Source organism: Glycine soja, chromosome 5 (genome assembly GCF_004193775.1).
Source record: "Glycine soja cultivar W05 chromosome 5, ASM419377v2, whole genome shotgun sequence".
NCBI classification, from domain to species: domain Eukaryota; kingdom Viridiplantae; phylum Streptophyta; class Magnoliopsida; order Fabales; family Fabaceae; genus Glycine; species Glycine soja.
Window position 1 is genome coordinate 6,340,918 of NC_041006.1, and position 18,765 is coordinate 6,359,682.

The 18,765-nt window shown below is 30.7% G+C and overlaps 1 protein-coding gene across 1 annotated transcript; it reads left to right on the top strand.

Annotated features, from left to right (window-relative positions):
* Positions 1-5,112: 5,112 nt before the first annotated feature.
* Positions 5,113-10,891, top strand: LOC114412215 (GATA transcription factor 26-like). Its single transcript, XM_028376028.1, has 8 exons — positions 5,113-5,628; positions 6,964-7,335; positions 7,822-8,251; positions 8,505-8,577; positions 8,763-8,866; positions 9,256-9,442; positions 9,861-9,978; positions 10,219-10,891. Exons 1-8 carry the CDS (start codon positions 5,589-5,591, stop codon positions 10,521-10,523), a joined length of 1,629 nt encoding a protein of 542 aa, XP_028231829.1. The 5' UTR covers positions 5,113-5,588; the 3' UTR covers positions 10,524-10,891.
* The last annotated feature ends 7,874 nt before the right edge of the window (positions 10,892-18,765 follow it).

The following is an 18,765-nucleotide window of genomic DNA, read 5'->3' on the forward strand; positions in this document are numbered from 1 at the left end:
GCTCGCGGACCTAGCGGATTTTATCCAGCTACAGCCTGCGTAACTCGCCTAAGTCAAATGTGTAATTATTGTTAATTTGTTATGTTAAGATTTTGATCTTTAATTTAGGTTGTTTTTCTCCCATAAAAAAGAAAATATTTTTTTTTCAAATTATAATTTGGACTTGTGAACCAACCCGTTTATTTGTGAGCCGAGGTACAAACCTTTAAAAAAGGACCTTTTATTTTGTGGACAAGACTATTTTAGTCCGTCTAAAACATGTGTTTCATGAGCTAAGCCTTAAATAGGTCATGTCAGTCTATATACCCATTCGCATTATTTATTGTTAGACTATGTCTTAGATTTTATGTAAGGGTAAGTACCCCTTGTAACCTTGATCCTTTATCTTAATAAAAGTTTTTCTTTTGCTAATAAAAAAGATTTAAATACATTTTTAGTCATTGTAATTTAGCATTATTTTACTTTTTGTCCTTGCAAAATTATTTTTTGTTTCTAGTGTTTGTAAATTATATTTGTTTTGTTTTTTAGTCTTTAAAACATTTTAAATAATACTTTGGACAGCAAAAAAATATTATCTAAAGCATTATAAGAATGAAAAATAAAACAAACATAATTTGTAAATATTAAAAATAAAAAAATATTGTAAGGACAAAAAAAATGTTGAATTATAATGACTAAAACGATATTTAAGATTAAAAAAAGTAAAACTTGTGAATCACTTTTGGAAAGAATAATTGAATAAAAATTAAGACGAGATTGCATATTACAAAATTCATTTGGTTTATGTTAGGCAAAATGATTGTAGAAGTTATTTACTTATTATGAAAATTGATGGAGTGATATCAAAGAAATATAAAAGATTTATATATACCTGATTTTTATTGATTTGGAAACAAAGTAGAATGGAGTATCTAGAAAAGTAATGTAAAGAAGAAAGGAGTTCAAATTAAGTACAATCAAATATATGTACAAGGGAGTCACAATTGTTATGAGAATGCAAGGAGGAAATACAAAAAAATCATATAACAATAATACATGTGTGCATCAAGGTTCAACATTGAGCCCTTATTTTTATACTTTGATTATAGATGTGCTTACTTATAAACATATATATATGGAATACTAATATGTCATTGGTTCAAATGAAATTAAATTAAATTTTTAAGTAATGTATCTAATTTGAGTCTTGTGGATAAAAAAAATGTGATTGAGAGAAAATATCTAACTAAAGGTGACGAGTCAGGTTCTTTAGCAAAGAGTTATCAACAAAACTAGTGGATAATATATTCCACATCAATGTTATGGTGGCAAAAAAAAACATATATATGAAACAATGTCTTAGTACATGCCTTTTCAATGTGACAATTTTAGTTGAAAAAATCAAGAGAAGAAAGAAATTACAAGTTAGAAACATAGAGTAAGCCTTAAAAATGTTGGGTGAGAAAATCAATAAAAGAGTGACTTGACGTGAGAGAGATGAGAGCATGAAGATTAAAATTTGGTTAAAAAAATTTAGAAATGAAATTATTTGAGTGAAAATTGGGACAACTCAAATTATAAAATAAGATGACAATTTTTTTTATAGATCATATGTATCTTCTATTAGAAGTAATTGTACTCAAGTCAGATAAGACTATTATAAACATCAAAGTTTTCCATTTGAATATATAATGCAACTATACATCTAAGACTTAAACTCAAAATTTATTGTTAAGCTGGAACAATCTCGTGTCAATTGATCCATGTGATCGATGATAAAATTTTGCCTTAATTAGTTCAGATATGCTTAAAGAAGATTCATATAAGCACTTGTCAAGGGCCAACCCTAAGTATTATCCAGAGGTGTGATGACATTAAGCCACAACTAAAAGGGGCCAACTTTTTTTTAAATTTTTTATAAAGTAAACCATAAGTATAATTAATATTTTAAAAATATATAAATAAATTAAAATTTTTAAAATGAGACGAGTTTCATACAAATTTATCCAAACCTCATAAAATTTGATAAAAGTGTAAATAAGTTTCAAAAATATAATATAGTCTCTTTTAAATCAAATGTTTTCTACCTTTTGTTGGGATAGGAATTGGAAGAGAGAAACTTATCTCTCTTTTATCTTTTTGTCATGCCTACTTTTTATATATATAGATATTTATGTGTATGCATTTTATTTGAGAGATATAAATTAAATAGAACACAATAACATAAGAGTAAATTAAATAAAAAATATGATATATCTTTTTCAATTTTGTTAAAATTATGTTATTTGTTCAATGAAATAATTTTTTTTATAAAATTACATGTATATTTTTAAATACTTAAGCATAAGAAGATTTTATTTAATATTTTGCTCTAGGTCCATGAAATCTCAAGTCCGATCCTAACACTTATAAAGAGAGTTGATCTACCAAGTAAGATATTTGCTAAAGATAGGAGGTAAAAAGAACCATAACACAAAAACACTGATAAATATATAGGATAAGATTAAAAAGATATTTATGTTTTGCTATATTATAATTGTTTAAAATTATCATAGGATTAATGGTGTTTTTAATTTTTGAAATTTTGGTTTTTGTTTTCAACTTTTAAAACATCCCTTAATTTATTAGTATGTTAATTTTTTTAGCAAATTAAAAGAAAATATCAATAATTAAAAAATAACAATATATTATAACATAAAATATTTATCATAAATCTAAAATACATTTCACAGGTTAAAAATATATTTATTTATTACATATTTTAATTATAATATATTTATATATTTATAAATATTTATTTACTATAAATTAGTTATATAAAATAAAAATTTATTCCATTCAATGCACGTGCTAAAATACTATTAAAGTATAATACTAGTAAAGTATAATTTATATCAGTTAGTTTTAATTCCTATACTTTTTGAAATATTTAAACTTTAGACCCTATATAAGAGAAAAAAACTTTTAAGAAGTAGAACTTGAATATTTTAGTTATATAAAAAAAGAACTTGAATATTTTTAAAATATAAGAATAAAAATTATTAATTTTAAATGTAAGAAACAAAATCCAAAATTTATTTATTTTTTCAAAAACTAAAAATGCAATTAACCCAATTATCATATTAACAAAAATGCGTGTTGAAATGTCTGTTTCATCTGTAATGTAAAGAGGGTTATAAATTGACCAGGCTGAATTTAATAGTATGGATGCAAGAGGTGATTTGTGAATTCCTAAAGGGCACTATAAATGAAGGACATGCATTTTAATATTGCAGGAAGACTCTTTTTTTTTAATAAAGGTTTTTAACAACGCAAGACATGTTCTTTGGAATGACTTTAAGCCATTTGATTTATCATTCATTGAAGCCTGTTTTGTTCTTACCCTGGATTTGATCAAGGTTTCAGAGATATCAGTTGTTTTTTTGGGCACAAAAAGGCCAAGTAATCTAGTGGCTGCTGCTCCACAATGTCCTTAGTCAATCAGGCAGATTTAATGATACAGTTTGAGAGATGATGGGGTTGGACCAATTTTCTTTACACAAAGTAAACACACTCCACCCTCAATAGCCTTTTCCAATCTTAAGATTAAAGGGTGGAAATTGGAAACCGCTAAAAGATAAGGAACTTCACAAGGCACCAAATTAGTCAAATTCATGAGATGCCCACTATGTATCATGGGCACACTGTTTGTCATATTGTCTTCCTAGAATGAGTTCATAAAAATAAAAACCCTCTCTTTTGATGATGTGGAGGAGAAAATTTAATTTAGTAGCTATGAATTTCAATTTCAATTGGACCATATCTCATTTTTTACTAGCCCTTAATTTTTTCTTTTCTTGTTTGGTGACTACTAGCCCCCTAGCTTGATAATTGTTCTACCTGTCTTGGGGCATTTGGCTCTGAATAATTGAGTGCGAGATTCATGTGGCTATGCCACAAGCCTCCTTAATCACCGTTGGTTTGAAATCAAATTAATTAAAAAAAAAACTAACTAAAGCAAAAGCATATCACTAATGGTGGCCCCAACATCAACCGCCCTGGCTTAATCAACGGTGTTGATGGGGTTTATGACAACAAATTGTCACACAGGTATTGCTACCCTATATTTATTCCTTTTTTTCTCTATAAAGACCACTAAAATTCATTCATCAACATCATGCCATCACAACACACCCGAGACACAGAATATAAAATTATGGATAAATACGATAAACAATAACCATCTCATACAAAAATTATGGCAGGTAGAAAAATTTAGGAAAGGCCAAAAATCTCTGTTTCTTCCACCTCTTATTGCAAAATAAGAGTTTTGGATTTTCTTTTTCCTCCTTGGTCATCAATATTGAGTTATTATGAGTAGAAAACTGTTATAGACCAAAAGACCGAATGGTGAAGATGCGGCAGCCTTTAATTTTAAGTTTGATGAGGATTTGAAAAATTAAAAGCAAAGTAAAGAAAACTAGAAAAGTCCACAGTCAACATGATATATGCAATAATCTATTAATATTCCTCCCATCAGTTTCTTTTAAAATCAGGGCATATTTTTAAAACGTATGATACATAATTAATAATCAGTAAATATTGATTAAAACATAAGAAATTTCTAAAATTACAAGTTTTTTTAAGGGAAATTACAAGTTATTAGATGCCATATTATCTTCATGAGAAAATTTATTCTCATACATCTCTTATTAATCATAAAACATAATTCATGTTTGATTTTTGCTGGTATAAAATTATTATGATTAAACGATAGTTACAGTGTAAATGACATTAATCTTACATCTAATAGGTTGGGCACCTTTATCTCTATCTTAGGGAAAAAACAAAATACTATTTATATTTTGTACCTTATTTTTTTTATTATAAAAACTGCATTTCTTATTTTAAATTTAAACTAGAATTTTTAATTTTTGTTTTTTTGAAGGGTTTTAAATTTTAGTTTAACTAAATGGAAACTGAAATTTCAGGTAGCATCAGGGAAACCAAAAGATAATAGTCCTTTCAAATAACAACAACAACAGACAATTTAAAAATAAAAGGAAAAAAAAAACACACACAGTGAGAGAATAGAAGAGAAGGTGGGTTAAAAAAATAAAAATAAAGGAAAAGCTGGTCATTTACTTCTTGTACAATACAACAAGAGGTCACATACACATACCTTCCTCTCTCTCTTTCTGTCTCTCTCTGCATTGCACCTTCCCTTCTTCTTCTCCTTCTTTTCTCTGTCATTTGTGAGATTCCTCCACTTGTTTTTTTCTCTTCCATTGGATTGTACAGATTCCTAGCTACAACACCCAGATATCAATCTCTGTAATTCTATTTGATTTGTGGGGTGTTTCTGTGAATTTTTTTTAAGGACTGTAAAACTCAAAACCTTTTTTTTTTGGGTCTATTGGCTTCTGCTTCTTTTATTTTTGCAAACTAGCTTCTGGGTTTGCTGCAGAATAAAGCCTTCAATACCCACTAATACACAAGGCTTAAAAAACAAACTGTTATATTTTCAGAAAATTTCCATTTTTTTTTCTTTTTGTCAATAAATTATTTTTTTGCCCCCTTTTTTCTGCAATTTTTTTCTTCTTCCCTTTACTTGAGGAAAAGATTGAGACATGGGCAAGCAAGGGCCTTGCTATCACTGTGGAGTTACAAGTGAGTTCTTGTTTCTCCAATTTGCAGTTTTTTGTTTGCAGTTTTTTCATTGGGAGTTTTTGGTTTTTGAAATTTGTCCTCTTTTAGTTTGAATTTTTGTCTTGCAACCGATGGTATGGATTGTGATTTTGATAAAACTAGAGATGTGTGCAAAGAAAGAGTTGCTGGCCAATATTAACAAATGGGAAAATTTAGTGTGATGTTCTTGGTTTTGGATGTATTAGAATTCAACCATACATATATTCTTGTTGCCCAGAATATTTGGAATTGGAAGTTCTGGAAAATTGAATTCTATTGACTTCATCTTTGATGTGTTCTGTGTCACTCATTCAGTGGCTCTTTGCTTTCTTTGACTATGTTTGAAGTGTGTGCAAATGTAATTGGTGCAAAATTAAGCTTGTGTTCGATTGAATATTAGACTGGACCTTTTTCTTACTATGCAGAACACCTATTGTTCTAAATGATCTTTTATCAAAATTTAAACGAGTCAACTCACACTCCACTCATTTGCATGTGGATTATGTGGACAATAAGAAAGAGAGAAAAAGAAAGGAGCACCATTGTGCTTTTGCATAATGTCCATAGTTAATCCATTCCATTTCTGAAAATATTTTACAGAGTTATTTATTGTCACTTTGTATGCAATGTATTCATCCGTCAGTTCTGGCTGGAAAAAAAAAAATCAATTGCTATGACCATTCATTATTATATTTTCAACCTTAATTATACTGATCACCTTGATAGAACTTATCCTGCAACTTAAGCCTTGGAGATGTTCCTTGTTTTTCTGATAAACCTTGGTGTTCAAGTGTTGAAGTCATTGCTGTTGGTGTGCACTTCAAAACTCGAGTTCCAGTGTTTGAGAACACAATGATTTCAGTCCAAAAAATTAGAATTTTCAATTAGATTGTCTTAACATTGTTGCCACAATACTGAGCAGATAAAGGTTAATTGTTTTGGTTCAAATGCAAGCATTGTCTTCGTACCATCCTATTCTTAAGTTGAGTTTACCCATATCTGCTTGAGGAATGTGGAGTGTAGACTAATATCTAGTTTTCCTTGCAAGAGGGATATTGCTGCGTTATCTAAAATATTTAAACTGGTTGATAACGGGCAGATAGTCAACCATTCAAGCAGGATTGTCTAGTTTATGATAATGATTTATCAATGCTGACAGATAATTCTGTCTCAAATGTTTTTCCAGTTCAGTTTTCTTGTATATCTGCAAAATATGAATATGTGTTTGTTAGTTTTGTTTTCAATCAGAGATAATCTCTATTCTTGTTTGCAAGGTTTTTTTTTCATAGATTTTCTAACAAATAAGCCTTGCAATAGGCACTCCACTTTGGCGTAATGGGCCACCTGAGAAGCCAGTACTATGCAATGCATGTGGATCTCGATGGAGGACAAAGGGAACACTTGCAAATTATACCCCTTTGCATGCCCGGGCAGAAAATGTTGATTATGAGGATCAAAAGGTTTCCAGGGTAAAGAGCATTTCATTAAATAAGAACAAAGAAGTGAAATTAGCCAAACGAAAGCAAAACTATGATAATGCTGCATCTGGAGGGTTTGTTCCTGATTATAGTCAAGGATACCAAAAAGTTGTGGATGAAGATACAAGCAATAGATCAAGCTCAGGGTCAGCTGTCTCTAACTCAGAGAGCTGTGCTCAATTTGGTGGGACTGATGCTAGTGATTTGACAGGTTGAACAATAACTGTTTGCTGATTTCATTGGAAGATTTTTCTTCATAACTGATTTCATTGAACAATAACTGTTTGATGACAGTCCTGATATATGTGAGCTTAATCAAGAACTGGATAATGAAATGGGGTGGGGGGAATAGGAAAAAGAAAAATTGTGGAAAAGCAGACGAGTGTGCTTTTACGAATTCAAAAGTGATTTAAAGAATTTTTTTCATAATGAAGATCCAGTTTTATCTCAAAACAAATTTGATGGCAAGCTTTACAATTAAACATGGATTATCAATGATCTTTTAATATATATCTGTATTCCCTTATCAATACATTATTTTGGAGTAAAATGTCAAGTTTTACATACTTGACATAACAGATTGTCATTATTCTAGTCAGCTATCAATGATCTATTATATTAATGCAGTTCAAAACAGATTCCTTTGTTTCTTTAATAAAAGCATATAATTCTAAGACAGATAGTTTGGTTAATTTAGGTCCTGCTCAGTCAGTGGTCTGGGATGCCATGGTGCCTTCCAAAAAGAGGACATGTGCAGGTCGTCCGAAGCCCTCATCTGTTGAGAAGCTCACAAGAGACCTGTGCACTATTCTTCATGAACAACAGTCTTATTTTTCTGCATCTTCTGAAGAGGATCTTCTTTTTGAAAGTGATACACCAATGGTCTCTGTTGAGATAGGACATGGAAGCATTCTCATCAGGCATCCTAGCTCTATAGCTCGTGATGAAGAGTCTGAGGCTAGCTCTCTCTCAGTTGATAATAAACAATGCCTAATGAATGAAGCATATTCATTTTCTAGTACCATTCCTATGTACAGTGATCGCAGTGGCATGAACTTCTCATCTCATGGAGTTGAAAAGATCAAAAACTCAGCAGGCCAAATCATGAAACAAGAGAAACTTGAAAGGCATGCTTTCCCACACCTGTTTACAGTCTTTCATTATTCTAGTCAGTTATGCTGGAGCATCAATATAATAAAAAAGTTTCATTCTGTCTATTATGGCTGAAAACTGACAAATTCTTCTACTAGCATAAATTTAGGGGTATGAGGATCTCAACATGTTTATGGATTGTCATTATACCTGTGGCTTTGTGTTAAAATAGAGACAAGTGTGTGGAAACTGTTTTGGTAACAGAAAATTTACTCTTTTTAATTTCAGGGACAAGTCTCAGCTTGAAAAACTACAAGTTCCTGGAAATCATGATTCACCACTGTGCTCAATAGATTTAAATGTGAGTATTCTTCATTCATGTAACTACTCTCAGGACTTTCAAGATAGCATCTGAGTTTTAAATATGATTTTAAATTTCTTTTGAGAATAGGCAATATTCGTTTTCCATAAATAATATAATCATGTTTTTGGGTTATGTATTGTGACTATTATAACTATATATTGGTTGCTATTATGTTTGGTTAGGATGTAGTCAACTATGAGGAGTTTATGAGAAACTTGACAAATGAAGAGCAGCAGCAATTACTGAAGTATCTCCCGGTGGTTGATACTGCTAAATTTCCTGATAGGTTAGAATCTGTTACTCTTGTTTGAACTGAATTTTATCATTATTTATGATAGAATACTCTTTTGATGTTTTGCAAGCCATGATGCTTTAAGTTTCAAGTCCCTTCTTTCGGAAGGCGGGAGGGAATTGCAATTCCAAATCCACAATAGCTATAAATTTTGTATTCCAAGAAAATTAAGGCATTTAATTTGAGTCCTGATTCAATTAGAATTTTCTGAAGTAACAAATTATCCATCTTTTATTTCAATGTGCTGCTCCCCCCCCCTCTCAAACACACACCCACCCAAAAAAAATGTTTCTGTAGCGAATCCGATATCCAAATGTTGAGGGCATAGAAGATATCTGGACTGAATCCTACATTAGTGACTGATTGTTTTGTTGTATTTGCAGCCTTAGAAACATGTTCAATAGCTTCCAATTCAAGGAGAACTTAATCTATTTTCAGCAACTTCTTGGGGAAGGAGTCTTTGACATCTCTTTGTTGGGGGCAAAACCTGAAGAATGGAAGACATTAAAAAGGCTTGCGTTATCTAATCTGTCAAAGTCAAAATGGGTAGAACACTATAATTTCCTGAAGGTTTGTACTGGTTTATCATTTAAACAAATATGTCAAAAGATATATCTAAATTCTAAATATAGTTTAAAAAATGTCATGTTTCTCCTCCTCCTTTCTTTAGTTTTCCAAACAACCACGAGCCAGTGATGGCATTCCGCATGCTGTTAAAGGTCCATCAAATTTATGTCCAAATTCAAGAGCCAAAATTAAGCATGATTTTATGGTACTCTAGGTATGAATAATATAAAAATTTCTGATGTAAAGAATCATTTTAAAAAGTATAATCTATAAAATTTTGGTTTAGTTTTCAAATTTGGATCCAAAAGCTGATTCAATGCGGTTAATTTCTCAAGTTTTCTGGTTCACATTTTTTCAGTTTTGATTGGATTTATTTGGTCTCGAACACTTGCATTTACTTTGCTTCCTTCCATGGGTGCAGAAATGTGAAAACAAATCTGGAAAATCTATTGGTTTGGGATCTACTGCTATGGAATCTAGTTATGTTACAACTGCCAAGAGAATGCGTGAGCATGACAGCCAAAATCAAAATTTTCCAGGTTAGCTTAAAATCTTATGTCAACAAAGAAAAAATAAAGAATATTCACATACTTACCTTCAAAATGCTCTAAACATATGTTGAGCTTTTACTTTGAGGCATGTTAAGACAAATTTTGTTACTGTTCTTCTGTTACTAGTTAGAAACTATAATTAGATCTGAGCTGTTGGTTTTCACTTCTGTTTATGATTTAATTGAAGAACCATTCTTGTCATTAATCAAGTAATCGTGTAAATTTCAGAATTGAAGACAACAATGAGAAGCCCCAAAAGGGTGTTCATAAAGCCTAGCTGTGAGGTCAAAGAAGTTGTAGAAGAAGGCTCTAGCTTCAGTCCAAAAAGCCTATTTGCTTTACCCCATGGTGTTGGTAGCTTGCACATGTTGGATTCTTTCAACTTTGTTGGTGAGAGTTCTGAAGATCTGCTGTTAGAGGTGCCTTCTAACAGTTCTTTTCCACAGGCAGAGCTTCTGCACCCATCTTTAAGCTATGGTGCTCAGGTCAGCACCACTAGTAGCTCAGTACACTCTCTTGTTACTCATCCTTAACTAATCTTTACTAGGTTACTTGGATGGGTATGGACACAATATTTAGTCATAATAGGGTTCACATGTTTTGCATCTGAAACACCAAAATTCCTGTACAAGAGATATCATGGTTGTGTTTTTGTTTCCTTGCAACCTTGAGCTTGGATTTACAAAGGATGGAAGTTGAATGGGCTTTTTTTTTTTTTTGTATAGATTGGTAATAGATTGTAACATATAGCATGAAATTCGGAGTGATCATCTCCGGAGTTTTGTATGCAGTTGTAGTTTATGTTTTGTGAATGATTCACACCCTTTTATTTCCCAATAGGTTTAAATCATAACTCTCCAAACTTTTATCTAAATAATAAGATGACACAAGCTTTATGGGATGGATGAGAAAGAACTGGACAATTATGTTTTAAGTACTTTAAAAGCATGACACCCATCTATTGACATTTTAGATGTACTTTGACTACATTCATTCTTAGGTCAACTATTTAGTTACATGTCACCATGAAATATGCTAACAATAAAAATCTTATCTTATTAGATGAGATTAATTACATGAATCATACAATGCCATTAGTCTTAATTAAAGACCAAATTTTTAAAGACTATTTCTCTCTAAATATAAGACTCTTTTAATTAATTCATATTCTTTAAGAAAGTTGGTTAATTTAGTTAATAACATTAAATTTATTTGCTATTTATATTACTTTCCAAAATTACCCTTAAATTATTGGAACTCATCATCTTTCTCTTTCTACTTAATTAGTTTTTACCTGATTAATTAATGTGTGTTAATTTTCTTTTTTCAATTTTTATAACAGAGAGAATACATTTATCTTTTCAATCCATAACATTGTAAAGTAATTCAGGCAAAATACAACTTAAAAAGAGTCTTATAAAAAAAGTGTTATATTTAGGGATGGAAATTGAAAAGTGTTATATTATAACGATATTTTCAGTAGTCATGGTCTTCCTTTAGTATTTTCAATATACTTTTCTCACTAATAGTTCCGGCAATGAACTTTACATGTATTCAAATTATCATAGTCATGATCAATTTTCTGTCATCTTTTCCTCCTTTAGTGTCATCATCATCTCCTTATATACAATCATTCTATATCTTATCTCAAGTAAAATATAATATTCAGTAAAAAGAAATTATGGGTCTCGAGTCTAGGTTGAAAATATTTGATGGAGGTATATCAGAGGGTTCTGTCCAAACTTATTTTTGATACACTGGTTTAACATGTCTATACGTTTTTATGTTAGAAGATATTCTTCTAATATGCCCCCATCATAAAAATATTAGAAGATATTCTACCTAATATGCATTTTTAAGTAAACTTAGCTTAAAATTTGGACTGTGTTGGCTCATATTGGTGGTAAAGATTGAATTATTTATCACTTTTTCAGACATTAAATTACACAAGAGGTTATATTTCCATGGCCAAACGCAATATAACGAAATAAGGTAGAATGAATTTTTATGATGGGGGCAGAAAAAGGACAAAAACCAGTTTTATATCCTCAAATTGGAGAGGAAGAAAGAGGTATATTGGAAGGCAAAGAGTGATATGCATTTGATCATGTTCTATTGTTCTATTTTCATTTTTATAACAAAATAAATCAAAATTTAAAATCCCAAGGACCTTTCAAATTTGGACATTGTCTTGGCTCATATTGGTGGTAAAGATTGAATTATTTATCACTTTTTTCAGACATTAAATTACCCAAGTGATCAATTCAACTCTCTTAAAAGGTGGTTATATTTTCATGCCAAAAGCAATGTAACAAAGTAAGGTACAATGATTTATTATTATGGGGCAGAAAAAGGAGAATAAAACAGTTTTTATATCCCCAAATTGGAGAAGAAAGAGAGGTATATTGGAAGGTAAAGAGTGATATGCATTTTATCATATTCAATTTCATTTCACCTTATTTAAAGTAATCAAAAAAATATTTCATTCCATTTATTACATTCCCCCTTCTTGTCCTTCTATAATGGACGTTTATTTTATAGAATCTTATTAAATTTTCAATAATATTATTCCTGAAAATATTAGATGAGAATGACATTTCTAGTATTTTAAAAAAATGTTTGATTAACTGATAAAATTTGTTGAAAATCTTTTTGATATTCTTGGGAATAATTAAAATGAGTTTGGTTCACATTAATATAAAAATAATATTTTAGTAATATAACATATTTTAACAGTTAATCAAACATATATATCTTTTAGAAGATTGAATATTAATGAATAAAATATTGAATCATTTTTGCATTTCTCCTCTCCATTCTTTAATAAATAAATAAATTAGTTATTGAATCATTATAATAACTATAAAGTTATAGAATAAAATAATTAATATATTTATTAAATCAATTATCACTTAAATTTTTTTTTCAATTCTTATACTTGTATTTTTCTTTTCAAGTTCCCTTTTTTTTAATAAAGTTTAAATTTTTAACAATAATAGTTGTAAAATGACAATTCCAACATGCTATTTAATATACAATTTCTTAACCTACTTAACACTTTCTTTTCTTTTGCAACCCACACTCATTAACAGAAAGAGAAACATTTGAGAGATTTTTTTTCCCTTTTAACCTTCATAATACGTTTTGTAACGACTCACTATCGTGATATGGAACTACCTCAAACAGAAAACTTAATTTAATTCCTTTAAAACTATTCGATTAAATTAATTACTAAAATACTTGTAAACTTTTTGTGTTTCAAAGACCAAAGTTAAAATCTAAGATATCAAGATAAAATACCATGTGATATATATGCACAACTGAAAATGTCACCTGTCCTATGATACTCCAACATAACATGAACTTATACAACATCAAAGCAATTTAAATCTCCTCAAAACACATAGAGACATGACAATCCTATGAAGATAAACTTCCTAGACCTTGATCCGATCAACACTATACATAACACTAAAAAAAGAAACAAGAAACAAAAATCACATCTTCACATCTAAGAGCGTTTATCCATGAAGTCTTCGAAAGACACAGGGCCACCTCCTAGCCATTTGTTCCCCACATACATTAGATATGAGATCATCATAGGCACAAACCACATATACAACAACGTAAGGGCAAGTTTACCCAAAACAAACATACTAAAAAGGGATAAAACTTAACAATTAAAGCATGATCCACTACCATCACATATATAACATAACATGTAGAAATCATACATAAAACATATGTCTTAGAATTCTCATAACAGGACATCTCATAATAATCATCCATTCATCAACCATTACATAAATGTTCAATCATCATACACCATCATCATCATCAATCTATCAATCATCAAACATCATAGTATTTCCATGACTCATCAAGTAACTTATCATTCTCAAGTAACAATTATCAATGAACATGTCTATCTATCATGTTATGTCATGCTGACTCTTTACTCCTAGAAGATTTCACCTCTCGAGCGATTAATCCAAACATATTCCTTAACATAGTCGCACTTTAAGATTTGACCATTCAAGTAGACTCGACTTAACCCTACGAAGGAAATGCGATTTTATCGAAAATGGATGAGTGTGGGGTAGTGATTTATCTCAGTAAGGCTTACAAAGACCTTAACCTATCTAGGGATTCGCCCACTCATCCATTCTATAGGCCCATTTAGCATTAGCTATCACGACAACTTCTAATACTAGGTTGAGAGCCTTCTTAGCACCCCCTACATACGTCCCTACTCACATGCAATGTCATTCATCGATGCATGCATGTTATGATCATTCAAATCAATATTATACGTCATCACAAAGTCATTCATCAATCTCAACACTCTAAGAACTTATAATATCATAGATTCACCATTAATACATTCATTATACTCATGAACCCACATATAGCTCAATATGCATAACAAGACATTCTAACATCTTGAATTCTTGCGAACAACTCACCAAAAAATCATATCAATTTGAGTCTCATGATTTCAACATAAAGTCAACTCAAATCATAAAACAACATCATCTCAACCACATCTCATATCATCATCAATTCATTAAGATCTCAAAACAAAAAATTTACACAAGGAAAACGAACATAAATCACATCCACATCAAGAAATGATTTTTTGGATTCAAAATTGGTCATTGGATGCAAAATTGGTTACTAGATGCAAGACTGATCATTGGACGCGAGACTTGTCATTGGATGTGAATTTTGCATAATTTCAAAATTTTGTAGAATTGCCTTTCATGGCTTCCAAATCATCCTAAAACAAACCCAAAACAATTTCTATCAATTCCATTGCATAAACAACATCAAAAATTTTTACAAATAAGAAATTTTCATCAATATTCATCAAATGATTAAAAATCTCAATTTCAAAACTAAAAAGCTCAAACTTCCACTTTAAACAACATGATTCATTTTCAAGCAACCTTGAAACCAATCCACAACAACCTAAGCATAGAAGAAGGATAAAGCTTTGCCTACCTATTCAAACTTAAAAGATGACTTTGTGAAGAGGAAGAAGAAAAGAACGAAACTTTGGGTCAAAGATGAAAGTTTTCTCCCACTTACACAGTAGTTCCACACCATCCATACTGTCCAAACCCCAAAATCAATAGAAATCACATCAAAACCATGAAAATGAACACTTTTATAAACTCCTAAAAGTGCTCATGGAGGGAAAACTAAAATAGAAGACAAAAGGGGAAGGAGAAAAACTCCTTACCACTAAACTAGCCTCGAAACTCGAAAAGAGCCCTGCTATAAGGTCCCTTGAGTCAAGGAAATTCAAGGTCTCACACTCTCTAATGGTGAGTTGTCTTGAAGAGGAAGAAGAAAGTGAAACGATAGAGTTTGTATTTCGGTTCAGATTTACAAAGGATTTGTGAGGAGTTTATGACTCTTTCACTTCTTTCTCTTTATACCTCACATCTCACTAAACTCACTCACCCCTCTCTCTTGACCCAAGGCCAATCCACTTAGGTCCAAACACTTTAAAACTCATCATAACATACATACAACATGAACTATACATAATATAGACATATATATAACAACCCAACATCTCATAACTAATTAATTAATTATCGACATTTAAATTAAATTTAATTGCTCTTGCAATCTAATTAAAACACTTAATTAAGCATTATAGAAATTACAGTGTTACACATTCTTTTTATTTTATCAAATAAAGAGAAACATCGTGAAAAATCGAAACGTGAAGCATGAATTATTCTCTGTAAGTAAGTAAAGACGTTACTTTTCTTTTTTGATGCTTAACCCTACGAAATCATAAAAAACTTCACTTGCCAACCATGCGTTTAAGAACCTACTTCAAATAAACTCACTATATTTGTTGCAACTAGTGTACTGTATGATAATAACTATTGAGATTACAAGATATTGCAAGAGATGGTGATATCAAATTTCATAAATTGAAAGAATTAAACAAGATTAACGACAATGGTAAACCCATATGACGCCCATAAATGCAACCTCGGAACCCCTTTGTGGGACCTTCAATTTGGGGGAATTAGACACACTATGACAAGGAAACCCAAAAATGCCCTTAATTGCAACATATAAACCTTATTGTGCCTTCAGTTTGGGGGAGTTATAGGTACCATGAAAATTGTTAACTCGTTGGCAAGTGCACCAATTTTGTCGCAAGTAGTAAAATTTACTCAGAAGTTCGAGTGTCGAATCCACGGTACTTTGTTTGTACTTGAGTTGATGTATACCCAATTTGTAAGCAAGAGATAAGGAGTTATAATGGAAAGAATAAAAAAAGACTTAGAAAATAAAGGACAAGAAAAATAAACAGGATTAAATGCAAATGATAACTTCAGAATTTAAATATGTTGGAGCCTAACATGCCTAACTACCCTTGATGCAATGTTAATGTATTTCTTTATTTAATGTTCTTCAAATTTCCTCCCACATCTACTAAGATACTCAACCCTGATCCCTCACGACGAAGAGCCTAATTTATCGATTCTCTCTCCCAAATCCCTTTGCAGAGATAAATCAATAAATTATATGAAGTTTGGAGATGTATGTATAGGCAAAACAAGATCACTCTATCCTTAGCAATGATTTATTTAGATGCTCTTTCCCAATTTTGTAGAAATTACCATTTCTCAATGCCTAATCCCTAAACAAATACATGGATGATCAAACCATAATATACAATGAAGAGTAGAAAAGAGACAATAGAAACAAAAATTGCATTTAATAGATAGTAAAAGAAATTACATTACAAGGGTGTTGGCCGCTAGGCTCCCAATAGAGGGATTTAGCCTCTCATTGCCATGGGAGGCTTTACACTTTAGGGGCTAATGTGGATGGAAGAAGAAGATGGATAGATAGAGGAAGAGAATGGGAGAATGGTTATAGAAAGAGAGTTTCCCCTATTAGAGATGTTTAGGCTTTGGATGTACTCATTAGAAAGCTCTGAGTCTCAGTGTGTCTTTCTCCTTTGTTTCCTACACTTTTTATAGGCCTAAGGTAGCTTAAAATTTACGTGACCTTGCATTAAGCGTGCCCTTATGGGATTTTGCGCTAAGCGTGCCTTTGGACTTCTTCGTGGGCCTTCTTCGCGCTAAGCTTAAGCTTGGCCGCTAAGCGAGGATGTGCGTTGAGCCTACTTGTGCGCTATGCGAGTTGTCCTCATTTTTAATTTTTTCTTCAAGTTTTTGCATCAATTTTCCTTCAAAGCATTTGTAATTTTTTTCTTTTGAATCCTGTTGGTTAAAACTTAACATGATATTAAATTCCTCATTATTTCATTAAAAGAAATATTAAAGTAAAGAAATTCTAATTATTCTTAGTCAAAATTGACTATCAATGAAATCCAAATTTCGTAGTTATCAATAATGAAACCAAAAAGATAACTTCCATCCCTATCGTAAGCCTTTGTTCTGTGGGAAGATATACACTCTTTCATACTTAAGTGAAGGTTAATTTTAGATTTCTTGAAAGTTGTTGATGAACTTTTCTGTAATTGGACTTTAAACGTTAAGATTGACTTAACACTGTTATATTAGGGGTGCCGAAGAAATATCTTCAAATGAAGGGAGTTTAAGTGTAATTAGAACAAACTATAAAAGTTGTTGATACAATTTGCTATTTTTAACTTGTCATTTTAGTCTACTCAAGTGATTTTAAATTGGAACTTGATTATAATAAATATTTCAAAACTTAGTTAAAATAAAAAAATGATAATAATTATAATTAATTACTAATATAATTTTTAAGAAAAAATTTATATACTTTTTGAATAATATTTAATATTTATCCATGCATGACACGAGCCAATATATTTTAGTAATTGTACCAAACAAAATAAGGGGAGATACTAAAGCAAATCAAGGAAAATCAAACAAATGGACTTTTGTCCCTACCCAATCAACCAAACAAATTATCATCCAAATATTGAACCAAAATCCCATTTATCTTATCATAATTCCTAAAAAACTCGTGGGTAAATCTTTTTTAAACAGTGCATCCAAAATAATCTTAATTAAGCATAAAATCCTAATAAAATACTCTTATGAAAAATAAAATCTTGAAAAAGGAAAAGATTTTTCATTAAGAATAAAATCTCCCATGATAAAAAAAAGAAGATATGAATATCCTTAATAACATAATTGTAACGGTAACAACTCAATTCAAATGATCCTAATCTATTGTGCACAATTTTTGCATCGCCAAAAGGTGAATGCCTTGAAAATTAAGCTATCGCATTGTCTTCTCTGTGTTTTCCAAAGGTCCCTCTAAACCCTTGCTGATTGTGAGACCCATCTCTTACACCATTCAGAGGAAAGATTTGATCAGCTACTGATGGAATACGGATATTGCACTTTTGTTGCTCCTCAGCCTATTCAAAGAAAGCGCAAACTTTACGTATTCGTGATTTCCCAGAAGGATGTGGTCGTTTTGCCATAAGGATTGATGATCCCAAGTCCAATCAATCCAAAATACTCCTCCAATGTGTCAAAGCGGGTTACCTAACTTAGAGCTCGAGAATTACTAAATATAGGACTATTGGAATAAATTCCATTTTTAAAAAAGAAGATTTTTTTTTTGGGAAAAATGAAAAAAAAATCTTCTTTTTTAGTTGAATGTCAAGGAGTTAAATAATTTAAGATAAAATACCAAATTAAAGTTGATTAATTTTTTTTATTCCTAAGAAGCGCATATTTTACCAGAATCTTCTTCTATAATGACATGAAACAATAATATCATTGAAGTAGA

Bases quoted from the DNA above. Each gene is read 5' to 3' on its own strand.
- LOC114412215 (XM_028376028.1), top strand. From the start codon at position 5,589: ATGGGCAAGCAAGGGCCTTGCTATCACTGTGGAGTTACAA. The intron at 5,629-6,963 runs GTGAGTTCTTGT...GCCTTGCAATAG, and splicing joins CTATCACTGTGGAGTTACAA to GCACTCCACTTTGGCGTAAT. The intron at 8,867-9,255 runs GTTAGAATCTGT...TTGTATTTGCAG, and splicing joins ACTGCTAAATTTCCTGATAG to CCTTAGAAACATGTTCAATA.